At 43.3% G+C, this 13,723-nt stretch overlaps 1 protein-coding gene across 1 annotated transcript; it reads right to left on the reverse strand.

Annotated features, from left to right (window-relative positions):
* Positions 1-769: 769 nt before the first annotated feature.
* Positions 770-13,502, reverse strand: LOC144936462 (SH3 domain-binding glutamic acid-rich-like protein 3). Its single transcript, XM_078863532.1, has 3 exons — positions 13,268-13,502; positions 5,007-5,174; positions 770-2,521 (listed from the first exon to the last, which is right to left on the reverse strand). The coding sequence occupies exons 1-3, from the start codon at positions 13,310-13,312 to the stop codon at positions 2,456-2,458; spliced, it is 279 nt and encodes a 92-aa protein (XP_078719658.1). The 5' UTR covers positions 13,313-13,502; the 3' UTR covers positions 770-2,455.
* Positions 13,503-13,723: the final 221 nt, after the last annotated feature.

A 13,723-nucleotide genomic window follows, 5' to 3' on the forward strand; every position in this document is an offset into this window, starting at 1 on the left:
TTTACCCGCGATATATTCATGAATAAAACCAGCTACGCCGTTACTATTCGCGACGTATTACTTCTCATTGTTGCTCTCCATCAACATCTGCCGTACGTAGATCCGCAATTTTGAATGCGGGGTTGCACAGCAAATTCATTACCAGCGGGGTTATCTGAGAAAAATGTACCCAGTGGATAAGTAAAATTGTGGATATTCCCCAATGATGCTTCATGTCACCACGGATAACAGTTTTGTATGTGCGTGATATGCGTACGAGTGTGACTGACATGTTACATTTATATCTGGTAGATACAATAGATTTATCAATTTCCTGGGTGCAGTCAAGAGATTGCTCCCTCCAGGTCAACCATGCTACGATGTATGCCGATCTGTTACCCGCTTCCTCACTCAGAGTTGGAAATTGCTGCAAACCCTGGAGTGTGCCATGCAGAGGTGGGGCTTCACCATCAGCTAAAACAAAACACTGGGTATTGTCATCACTCTGCCTCTTCAACTTTCCAATGGGGACAGTCGTAGATGGGGGCAGTGTGCTCATGACCAGCTCCAGTTTGACAGTGGAGCTCTCTCCAAATCAAACGAGAGGTATTATCTTTTCATCAGTCTCAGCGGTGTCAATATTCCCCTGTGGAGTCGGCACGTGAAGAATCACATTGCGAGTGGAACATAATTTTCGGTAAAAAAAGAGATGAGAAAAAATTCGCATTCATGACAGCAAATGTTGACGAGTCAAGTACCAAAAACACTCAAAAAGCGATTTAGATTCAAAAAATAAAATTTATTGCTGCTGGAAGGATGCAGTGGACAAGCAGAGAAATGCAATCAAATCACCTCCGTGGGTCTATTATTCACAGTACCTATTTGACAAGCAGTGGATGCAGATCAATGCAACTGCAACATTAAATTCCAGTAAACAAGACTCAACACGAGGATTGCGTACATGTGATAAATATTGTTGGCATAAAGGCCAAGCTTTTAAGCACTGAGTGTTGTTTTAATGCAGCGATACAAAGCATATCATGCTTAATTTTTTTTTCCAGTGTCCGGACACATCCATGGAATTTCATTATGTAATTAGGTCTAAGCAAAAAATGAGAATTATAATTACGTATTTCATGCAAGGTTTGTCATGCGACCGTTATTTCCAGTAGACGGAATCCCTTTCAACTGCAAGTGATGCTTTGTGGCCACGACAAAACAAGTACTATTATGATTAACATATGCCACGGTGAAAAATACGCAGTTCACCTCGAATACGATGTAGGTGTAGCCTATTGAATTATTATGATTTTGCATCTTAGCATGCGCTATGTATTTGCACCTTGTCTTATCACGATTGTCCAACCAAATAGATATTTTCAAAACAAAATTGTAGTCGAGGAAGAAAACATGCAGTGTTTCATGAAATGACATTCTGCCGACTACAAAATAACTGTGCCCTTGATTTTAATCCATCAAAGTGTTACTTGTGTGAACGTAAGTTATGTTCCAGTGAACCACCTCCTTTGTAATCAACCAGAATTTTGTTTGTGGCACAAAACTCTGGACCAACACCAAAGTGCCTCCCCTTTGAGGGCAACCAACAGCCAATTCAATATAGTATAAATTCCAAAAATCAAGGGGAAAGGGAAAATTGTTAATGTCTAATTATAAAAACGGTAATTATTAAATGATTACAACCACAATGAATTTAACACTAACGTAAAACTTCATAAAGCCTCCACAAAGACCACTTCTTGCCACATAACTAGAGAACGTGCATTTATTTTCCAGCTAAGCGGGCTGTGGCACAAAGACGTACGTTTACACCCACCCATATTTCCCTAGATAGTGATGGCGGAGGAAAGAATTCAATATTTTTTTTGCTTTGCACTCAGACTGGCAAGAAAAGGATAGAAAAATGTTTACACCTTTATAATGCATTACATTTGCATACAAGTCATGGCGATTGCAGAACGTGGTGATTTTGCAATATAAGCACCTCGAACAAAAGGTTAAGAAATGGCATCGGTGATACGCGTGGCAAATACTTGCATTCATGCTTAACTTATTGTGAAAAAAAACACGCTTTAAATTAGGAATGTTGCTGTGCATTCAGTATCCCATGTATTGTGGAATGCATGGCTGTGCGACCAGCAGAGGAATGACGCTAGTGATTTTAATGTGCGCAAGAGGAATGACGCAAGTGATTTTAATATGCAAACGATCAAACAATAAGCGATAAATACTGTAACAAGATGTTTCAAGAGATGTTTGAGGAATGGCATTGAGTGTAGAGATAGCAATTAATGTTGCATAATCAAAAAATCATGGTGGTTCACCCCGAGCAGGCCAAGTCATCAAGATTTAGTATAAAACAAAAAGATTGACCAGTGCCGTAGAGCGTAATGTGAAGAGAGTTAAGCACAGCAAAAGGGTTAACAGATGCAGGTCGAGGCCTGTGCAGAGGATGTCTTCACATGAGCTTCAGGAAGGTGTCAATGCTGTCCAGCTCGACTGCTTCAGCAAATTTCTCATAGTCCTATACAATCGCGAAAAAGAAGACAATAGTTGCTTGACAAGAAAGAATCATTTTAATAATAATAATAATTAAATTTAAACTGTCATCCAATTCAGAATAATCAAACTACAAAGTAAATACATCTAAAACGCACCTTGTATCACACCTCGAAATGGCAATCGATTGTGGTTGGCAGGTCCAGTGAATTTTGGAATGTTATCTGATGGAAATTTGAACCTCGACAGAGCCACCCACTGGGTTACACAATTAATAAATCTACTTCAAATTTGCTGTGCCTCTCAAACCTGTTGGGTGAAGCCCATAATTTCTGCTTTACACTTAAACAACTCAATCTTTACAGAGGTGTGAAGAACCTGATGTAGTTAATTGTAATGCTGTATTACTCATAATGGTGTAATGCGGGCGTAAACGACCTCCCGGAAGTGACGTCATGGGGGGAGGAGTTACGTCACGTGGGGGAGAGGGTAAGGGTCTATAAGGGGGGTAACCGGAAGCAGTCGGGAGTGATCGGAGACTGGGAAAGTGGGAGGCCACGCAGGGCGAAGGGTGAGGAGAGAGTGGCGAGATCGCCACACACCCGAGCCACGAGGATCGGCACCGTCGGCCAACGGTGACCGACCCCCGGGCAGCAGGAGCAGCGAGGAGGCTGCAGAGAGCAGCGGGTCTGCAAGGGAGGAGTCGGGCAGCAGGGGTCTGCACGACGTGACAGCAGCGGGTCTGCTAGGAGGGAGTTGGGCTACGTGAGCGACAGCAGCCTGGGGCTGCAGAGCAGAGAGTATGTAGGGGAGTACCGTGAGGGAAAAGAGATCGAACCCAAATAAAGGACACAGGACAGAGAGAAGCGTCCGAGTCTTTTATTACAATAATATGAAAAGAAATTGAGCAAGGCAGACTGTTATGGTGTGGTCATGTCAGAAGAATGCCATCACCAAATATGAATCCAGAAGCAAAAAGGCAATGCTCACAGGATACAAAGGCAAAGTAAGACGCCAGAAAAATATGGATTGATGCAGTATAAAAGACACACAAATGTAGAGGAATGATGTGGAAACGTCAGTAACAGATGGGACATGATAATCGCCAAAAATGGACTGCTGCCGAATAATGTGGACCCAGCGGCCTTCATAATGGGGCTAATGAACCGCAAGACCGAAATCTACTTATAGTAAATATATATTGTATTCCGAATATCAGCAACTAGAAAATATTTTGTGAGAAATGTATTTGGAGAAATAAGGACATACACATACATTGAGAAACATTACCATCTTATTTTTGCTGACATGATCATGATAATAGTCAATGAAGTTGAATGTCAGGAAATTATTGTATAACTTCAAAGGGGAGGCTGAAAAGCTGGACTCGAGTTTAATATAAGCAAACTAAAGATCATGGAAACAAATGTGCTGAATAAAATAAACACATTATTTGGTGATGCTTCCTTGCCAGTGATGCAGACACTGTAAACAAAACACTTACACTTGTGAATAGCTGCCATAAAAGAAAACATATATAATCAACGGCGTTTCAAGCAATGGCCATTCTTCATGTGCTCTGAAGAATGGCAATCACCCTGATAAAGTTGTATTTTAAGTCAGTGTTCTTGAATGTGTTGAGTTTTTAGTGAAACAACATTTTATTTGAGTGAATATTCAAACCTATCACAATGAACAAACGTGGATTGGAGTCGAAATTTAGGAAATAAAGATGCGAACAAGGACAGGATGGTGTGTTTCTGGAAAACTTAATTTGAAAATGAACATCGGTCTACCAATGTGGCTGAAGAGAATCTTTTTCAATCGGTGCATATTGCCCTCTACGACAATAATTACAAACACAGACAATGACAAATACAATAAAACCAAAGGTGAAAAGTGTGCAAAGGAAGCTTGGTCAGATGCATGCTGGGACTTACAAAGAGACAGAAAAATAAGGAAAAAGTCATGAAACAAAACACAAATGGAAAGATGTGATAACATGCAGGCTTTCGCGACCAATATTATCCATAAGAGGTTTTTTGGGTTACTTTCCAACACACCGGTGTGCTGTACTACTCACGAATTGACATTTTTTGTTGACGTGACAAACCTTACTATTTGGCTGTGTCGGGTGGTGGCGGGTTTAACGGCACATTTATATTAACGCGATCTCACCTAAAAAAACTCTATTATGGAAAGACGTGGTAATGACTGTCAAGTAAAGTAGGTGGACATTGGCAGAACTCATCGCTCAAAGGGTTAATGGTTGATGGACAAGACCGAGACAAGGCAATGGACCAGACACCGTTCAGGACGAGACACTGTGGTGACTGAACGATGAACGCAGTTCATGTGCACAAATGAGACAGACTGTGACATTGCAGGACTGTGAGGGTTATTAACATCACGAGAAGGCTCTCATCCTCCAGTGGATTGACAATGGGTAATGACGATGTTTAACAGTATTGGTCAGACTGTGGATTAAGTGAAAAATCAAAGCCACTTACTCCACAGTAGGCGTTTTCATTGAAGAGTTGTGGTGGCATGGCGGTGGGGTTCCCACTTAGCTTCCTCATATTCTGCCGATGCTCATCATTTGCGGCAATGTCCACCATCTCGAACTTCAACCCCTTAGCCTCCAGCACTCTTTGTACCTCGCTCTGATTGGACTTGACCTGCGCAAAAACACGGCCGGCACAAATGCTCTGGTTAGGATGTTTACGGCAACACGTTAAACATTGCCACCATAAAACGGGAAGTGGGGATGAGAACCCAGGTAGAACTTTCTGGAAGGTCTCGTGCCTGGTACAGGCATACGAGTCACTTCATGTGACCCTGCAAAACCCTGAGTGTAATATTTTTACGAAAATATCGGAGGTGCTGCACACACAGCGTATTAGGGTTTCCGTGGTATGGCGATATTATTACTATAATGCTAATTTACCCAGGAAAGCTCCACCATAATTTTTCAGGAGGGTTCTGCCAAGTTTTCGCAAAAGGGGGCGATACTTGCTATGTTATTTTCCAATTCAGATTAACACGTAGGCTTTCGCGACCAATATTACCCATAATAAAGTTTTTTTTAGGTTAGATAGTGTAAATATAAATGCGTCGTTGAACCCGCCACCACACGACACAGCCAATTAGTAAGGTTTCTCACGTTAACAAAATGTGCCAATTAGTTACTACTTCAGCACACCAGCTTTATTAGGTGGTTGTAATGATCAGTGAAACGTCATACTCGAATTGTAATTGTTGTGGGTTTACTGTGTGCTGAAGTATTAACTAATTTATTGGCACTTTTTCTTTACGTGGCACACTAACTGGTGGTGACGGACTGGACGCATAAGAATGCGCAATAACAAATGTTTACACTTACTTAGGCATAATAATTAAACCCATAAATAAATAGCTATTCCCCATTAGTCTTTTAATATATGGTTTTCTGGAGTAATTGACAAGCGCACGAGTTGTATGGCATCATAATTTCCAGAGTATTTAACGACCAAACTATTTTTAAATATTTTATTTACCAGGGAAAGCCCAATGGGCTATTAGCTCTTTTCAGAAGCGATCTGGTCACAAATGATAGCTCAACGAAGTGGCTTATTGCGTGAAAATTTAAAGCAGAAAAATAATCTCAAGGCATGTTTTGAAACGTGGAGGGGACAACTCGGCGGACACAGAAAAAAATCCACACGACCACGGGGCGAACGTGCAAACTCCAAATATACAGCAGGCGTCGGGGTTATAATCGAACCCACGACCTCCTGCATACCAGGCAGTGGAGAAAACACCTCGCCACTAAGGCACCGTGTAATCGACAGCTTGTGCATTACAAGTGGTGTAGGTTGTAAAGTGGCAATGATTAAAATATTTATGGCCAGCAAATCTTGAGTGGACTGCAGTTTAAAAGCTTTAGGTAATTGTTATCTGTTCATAAAGACCCAACGCAGAAGATCCCTGGGTTTGATCTTCCACGAAGCTCATGGTCCACCCTAAACCTCATCCGCACAAACCATGGCAGATGCGGATACCGGATGCACAAATGGAAATTTAAAAACTCTCGTGTGCGATTGTGGTCCTCCAGAACAGACCGTACAACATATAACGACGCAATGGCCGATCCACAAACAAAAAGATATTACAGCGATACACTCAACTGCTCCTGACACAGTTATCTGGCTTGACCACCTGCATGTGAAATTGTAGTAGTTGCTCTGCATCTACATCAGCCATACGAAAGAAGAAGATCTGTTCACAGACAACTTATATATATAGGTGCATTGCTATTAGAGCTGTTAAACGAGAACCAGTAATCATTTTCAGAATTGATTAACGGTGCTAAAAGTTAAGAATCGCTCATCGTTTCCAGTGGAATTTTAGTAATGAATGAATGCACCGATTGGCTTGCGTGCATGGACAAACCTTAGTATTTGTGCCCTCGTTTATTAATTAAAGCTGCAGCCCTGATATTGCTGGCTCACGCCACTGCTGGCGGAAGAGACTCCACTACAGGGAGCTTTAGAGGGTATTTGGTCTACTCTTCTACGCTGACCAGACGCCTTGAAATAAATAGGTTTGTGTACCCACACTTTACCCCACCACACACGACCTGCCGATCGACTGTGGTGGATAGAGGCAGGAAGATTTTTATGTTGATTTTTTTCCATCGTTTCAACTGCCGTGCTGGGAGGTGGAATCGAACCGGTGACCTCTCGATTGCATGTCAAGCGCGCTAACCATTACAACAGAGGTCTTATTCAAACCCGGTTTGCAAAGTGTTGCACAACCAACACGCATCGTGATGGGCTGAGGTGACATGCTCCCAGGTGAGAGCAGGGAGGGTGTGGTTTGGGCCTACCTCAACTTTTGCACACTCACATTTAGCCTCGTTAGCCTTCACTGGCTCAGTAAAAAGTGTACAGTGGTGAGGCAACAGTACCGTTTGGTTTAACATGGGGATGTTGTGCAACATTAAAAATAAAGTCTTGACTATTAAAAATAAAGCTTTGCGTACAAGGAAAAAGAGCACCTCTTTAACTTAAGCTTCATGAATGACACATCCGTTGCTTGTTTTCTTCAGTTTATTGAGTCACTAATGCCACGGCATAAAGCTTTCATTGTTATAACAAGGCACAAGCGAAGATAGTCTGCGACTCACTCTTGCCACATGTCTAGATAGTCCAGCCCAAAGAGCTCTCAAGAAATAGGCAGCGGCCCATGAAATGAAAGATGGGATGCTACTAGTATTGAAAAAAATCTAAAGTTTGCAGTAAAAAAAGTTTATTTTAAATCTTTAGCATAACGAAGGGGGCTTTATAATCTGTATGATACGGTAAAACACTATTAAAATGTTTATGCTTAAAAATCTGCAATTGTTTGTTTACGTAAATAAGATGTTTACAGTAAATAAGGAGTTTGATAAGAACAAGGAAGAAAAATCCTGCATACGTGCGGATTATGCAATTCTTTCCAAATCAACCCATTTAGAAAAGTGTAAAAAATTCAGTTTTACGTTAATCTTTTTGCATTTATGCATTTGCTGCATTTTAATGTCTGGTGTGTCATGATGACAACCCTAGTGATCTCCATGTGACCTCATCCAGCCAATTGCACCACTCTTGCATCATGACAATGACAATATATATTTTCATAAAGTTGCATATTCACTTTAGATCCAAATGTATTTTATTTCCCTAGTATTCCAATCATCATTAAACTGAGAAATGAAGGAATAAGCAGTGCCATAAGCAACAATACTGCAGAAAAGCTGCACCGTATAGCTCAAGTAAAACAGGCTACATTTGTTATTCAAGCCTCTCGAGACATTTTCATCCTTGAGGAAACTGCTCCTAGATATTTAAACATGTGCAGCAAATCCAATATTTTTGGAACATATGGGATTGTGCGGGAAATACTGGGTGATGAGGAAGGACACTCAAGAACACAGGAAGATAGGAAGGGAAATATGTTTAGACAAACAGGTGCATGAGGAGACATGGAGAGACATGGTGGACATAGTAATATAAGGCGGGGCAGAGAGAGATGTGAAGACATACAGAGATATTCAGGGACACAACGAGGCGGAGAGGTACAGGGACATGCGTGGAGACATGGAGAGATGTGCAGGGATACTCTACTGTGAAACATGGGGCTAGAGGGACAGAGACACACAAGTGCATGAAGGCAAGGGTGGTCACAAAGCCACCGATTGTCTGCAGTTTCATACATAGCAGGGTGGTGTCGTTGCTAAGGCAGCGCACGTGATTATCATTTTTAAAAAATATTTTAACACGTCTTATTGGTTCTTTCGGTAAAGTCACGTAGAATGGAAATAATAAAATAATAAGCAGCCGGCTGCTTGCGTTGTGGCCGAAACGTCGTGAGAATTATTTTATTATGTTTCATTTTTATTATTTTATTATTCCCATTCTACGTGACTTTACCGAAAGAACCAAGAAGATGAATCCCTGCAGTCACGAAAGCTTTAAATCGAAATTTATTTTAACACGATTTAAAAGAGGGCCAGTACCTATTTAATTCCTGAAACAAAATAATTCAGACCATGAGCGTTCTGAACCAATATGTATATACAACACGTCATCAAGCAAAGCAAACCCTCATGTGTGTTGGTCACTTATTGTACCATGTCCCATAAATGTGGTACAGTAATGTGTATTGGTAATTTTTACATGAACTGCAACAGTGAGGAAGTAAAATTAGGGAAGGAAATTGCACATTGAAAATAATGTTAAGCTCCATATTGCATCGTTCATGCAAATTGCATCAACAATCGCTGAGGAACCACAAAGCTGAAAGGCAGCCAAACTTTGAGCCGGTGCCAACAATTACCCAAACTCTGTTGGCCTCTAAATATTAAGATGTTTTCAGCCAATTAATAAGTATTTATACGTGTGGGAGGAAACCAGAGCAACCACAGAAAACATATGCCTTTGAGGAGACAATGATTTGAAGATGTGAAGTCACAGGGCGGTGGCGGTCGCAGCCTGCTGCAGAGGTTCACAGTTCGAAGTCAGCAGCTGCCATGATTTGTAGTGGGGGTGCATTAACTGTGACAGTAATGTGCTGTCTGCTTCACAGCAGACAGTTAAATATCCTCTGATATAATATGTAAGATTGGGCCATTGTCAGTGAGCATCAGGGCCCAAATTTTCCAAATTAGTAAATCACCCACAAGTTACTCAATAGAGTTCATATACATAGCAATCATCACCCCCTGCTGGTAGACTAATGCCCCATGTTACTCTTGCAAATGAGACAATATCTGGCCTCTTAAGTCCTCACAAAATACACTTCAAATCCTGGACTTCTCTTCTCAGTAAGGTGATGCTCCTCAAACAAATGCTGTTGGCTTTCCTCATGTCATAATCTAATTGGGGGGACTTGTTGGAATTTGAACATGACTTGGGACCCCACAGTTCTTAGTTCTGGTAACAGGGGTACAACAAAAACAGGTGGTTATCATCCATTCGGGTGTGACAAAACCACACAAAAGGGAGAGAAAGAAGAGAAATAGGGCCCCACTGCCTCCAACCAAGTGGGTACCTCGCGCAAAGAGGGAAGATGAAGATTTAAGGAAACGCCACAGTTCCTAAATAAATGTTTAACACGTAGGCTTTCGCGTAAATATGAGTGTCATTAAACCCGCCACCACCTGACACAGCCAATTAGTAAGGTTTGTAATGTAAACAAAACATAACGATTCGTTACTAGTTCAGCACACCGGTGTGTTGGAGAGTAAACCCACAACATTTGCAATTGGTACTCGAATTGTTAATGTTGTGGGTTTAACGATACATTTATATTTACGCGATCTAAACCAAAAAAAAATCTCTATTATGGATCTTAAATACATATTTCTTGTATATCTATTTAAATACAATGCATGCAAAAATATACGCATGACCATTTCATGTAGCGAAGAATACATCTTATTTTAATGGTTACAGAATAAAAAAAAGTGAAGCAATCGTAACCACTCCAGTAGCAACCAAGAGCCCTATAACCGTTTTTCAAGTAATGTTTAACCGAAATGTCAGGCAAACAAAGGAGGCACTGTTCCACTTTGGGCCCATTTGTACACGCACAGCCCTTTTTGTCAATCCACTGCTGGATGACGGCCTCCCCACACCGTGCGTATCGCGGGGGCTTATGTATGACCATACTTCAAGATGCCGGCCAGTGGCAGTGCAGGATTTTTTTTAACGTGGGGGGCATAGATTTGGATGTGAAGGGTCACATTACAAGAATTGATTTTGCTCCACTTCCCTCTGCTACCCACCTCGTAGCTCCACAGCCCTATCATGACACGGTTGGTCACCCATCCAAGCACGAATCAGGCTCGACCCTGTTGCGGAGCCTCTGGGTGCTTTTGGTCATAGGACAGTTATATAACACCGTGCATTAAAATGCACCTTCCCTCGCAGTTTATACACGTACGGTATATGCAACGTGATATGGCAGTGCAGTGTGTGCACTTTTAGTAAAATAGTAATACTATTTACATGTGCTACAGTAATGTGGGTCAGTTTGACATGGACTGCAACAATGATGAAGATTAATTTTGCTTGTCTATTTGGGATAAAAAATGATTTGCAATTTATCAGGTCAGTTTTTGTGATCGCCTATCATGAAGTCACAACGTTTTGATGTTGCTTTCAAATTAAATCATAGAAAATATAAATAATGGGAAAATATTTATCACTTTCATGCCCTGGCTTGAGTAGACCACAACTGAGCTGAGAGTCTGCCGAGGATCTTGGGCACAAATTGGGGCATATTATTTTAAAAACATGGCTTTAAAACTCATTAAAGTGCGAAATTTACCGTATCAATGTCAAACAACCTAATTTTGCCAGATCCGTATTTTGAATACGTGCATATTAATAACTTTCAGAGTTTGCATTCCATCACATTCAGATAACCGGCCCAGTCTTAAGCACGCCGAAGCCTGTACACGTGATTGCACTGTGCAGTACTGCAACAGCTTTATGCTTCATGCATACTGTGCGTGTGTACATTGCATTGTGCACATAAAGCCAGTATTGTGCAGAGTGCACGGTACTGTATACAATTAGCCAATGTTCAAATCACCCGGAATTTGTGCGCTTTCTCCTGGAGCTGAGCGGGTTTGAGCCTGGATAGCAATACTTAACTGTTATTGTTTTACCAGGTAAAGCCCACTGAGCTTTACAGCTCTCTTTCAGAAGCGACCTGGCCACAAATAATAGCCCAACGAAGTGGCTTACCGTGCAGAAATGTACAGCAGCCACATCCTCTAAACGCGTGTTTCTAAATGTGGAAAGATCGGAGGACCTGGAGAAAAATCCACGCGTCCACGGGCAGAGACAGGAAAACTCCAAATATACAGCAGCAGCAGCAGGCGTCAGGGTCGGGATTGAACCCACGACCTCCTGTATACCAGGCGAGGTAGTCAACATCTCCTAGCCACCACGGCGCACGTGTATGGGTGACCCCAATGCACAACAGGTATCATTGGCTGCGGTTTGCTACGTTGTGGGCAGAAAAGGGCGATGTTATACTGTACGTCTATGCTTTCAGCCTTTACCGACCCGCAATGACCAGCGTGGTGAAGTATGGTCAAATAACAACCCCGTACGGCGTCAGGGAGGCCCTCATTTAGCAGTAGACTGACAGAAGGGCCGTGCATGTACAGTACAGGGTGGTCCAGATCGTCTTGTGACCCCCATTGAATTATCTAAAACTTACAAAAAAAGTTAAGGAAGGTTTATAAAAACAGAAATTAACATGTAACGGGAAAAAATGTTGGGGGGGGGGTCAATTAATTAGGGGTCACAATACATCTGGACCAACCCTTTGCATTGTATAGCTGCATACAATGAAAGTCATTCAAATCGTGGCCATGGGTTGGTTCTGACTGAGCAAGCCCCTTGTCTTGAAGAAGGGAGGAGACCCCCTGAGGGAGCTGCCCCCCATCGCAGTGATCCCTCAGGACACGAGAAACCTCCCGACGGAAGGTGACCCCCGTCTCGGGGAAGGAGCCCAGAGCCCCCCTTGTCTCAAAGACCCCCGTCTCAGGGAAGGGGGCCCCCCTCGCCTTAGGGAATGAAACCACGGAGATGTTAACTACCTCGCCTGATATACAGGAGGCCGTGGGTTCGATCACGACGCCTGTTCTTGCTATATATTTGGAGTTTGCGTGGATTTTTATGCGGCTCCTCCGGTTTTCCCCTCCACATTTAGGATCAACATCACCACCTCGCGTCGTTTAGAGCATTTGGCTGCTAGAAATGTCCACGCGGTAACCACCAAAACCTCGTCGCGCTGTCATTTGTGGTGGCCAGGTCGCCTCCTAAAGCATGAAAGAAAGCTACATAGCTCAGTGGGCTGTTGGCTGAGAAAATGACAAACCCCTGCCGCCTCTGTGCAGACCTCCTGTCTCGGCATGGACCTCCTGTCGGGGCGGCTGGGGTAGCAGCTCACCACCCGAGGGGTCCCCTCTAAGCCGGCGGCGATGGTGGTGATGGTGTTGATGTGTGGTGATGGTGGTGGTGTTGATGTGTGGGGGTGATGTGTGGTGATGGTGGTGGTGTTGAAGTGTGGGAGTGATGTGTGGTGATGGTGTTGATGTGTGGGGGTGATGTGTGGTGATGGTGGTGGTGTTGATGTGTGGGGGTGATGGTGGTGGTGTTGATGTGTGGGGGTCTCCCAGCTGCACGATCCGCAGTGCGCGCAGCGCCAATTCCACGGCGGAGCCTCTCACCTCGCGCGAAGCCGCCACGCTGGTGTAGTAAACCTTCACCACCATGGCTGAGATGCTGCTGCTGATGCTGCTGCTCGCCGTCGTCTGCTGCTGCTGCTGTTGATGGATGGCGCGGTCGGTGCGAGCGAGCGGTGTTGGCGGTGTTGGTGGCTTGGAGCCCGCAGCGGAAGGGCGTCGCAAACGGCAAAGCGAACGCTCGAGGATCCGATGCTGCCACTGCCCACCCAGCACCCACGCGGTGTCAGGCCCAGAGGATTTACCTCCACATCGCCGATATATCGCGATATGGCGATACCACGATGTGGGTGTGTGTGTATCGTGCGGTATAAGATCCACGATGTTGGCGCGATATGCCATTGCATCGCCGTGCCGTATATGTATAATACTGGTAGGAACCTCCTGGTTACACCAGCCCACAGGGGATTATTGTGTCCGTCGTGTAGGAAGGGGCTGGGT

This window comes from Lampetra fluviatilis, chromosome 16 (genome assembly GCF_964198595.1).
Source record: "Lampetra fluviatilis chromosome 16, kcLamFluv1.1, whole genome shotgun sequence".
Classification (NCBI taxonomy): domain Eukaryota; kingdom Metazoa; phylum Chordata; class Hyperoartia; order Petromyzontiformes; family Petromyzontidae; genus Lampetra; species Lampetra fluviatilis.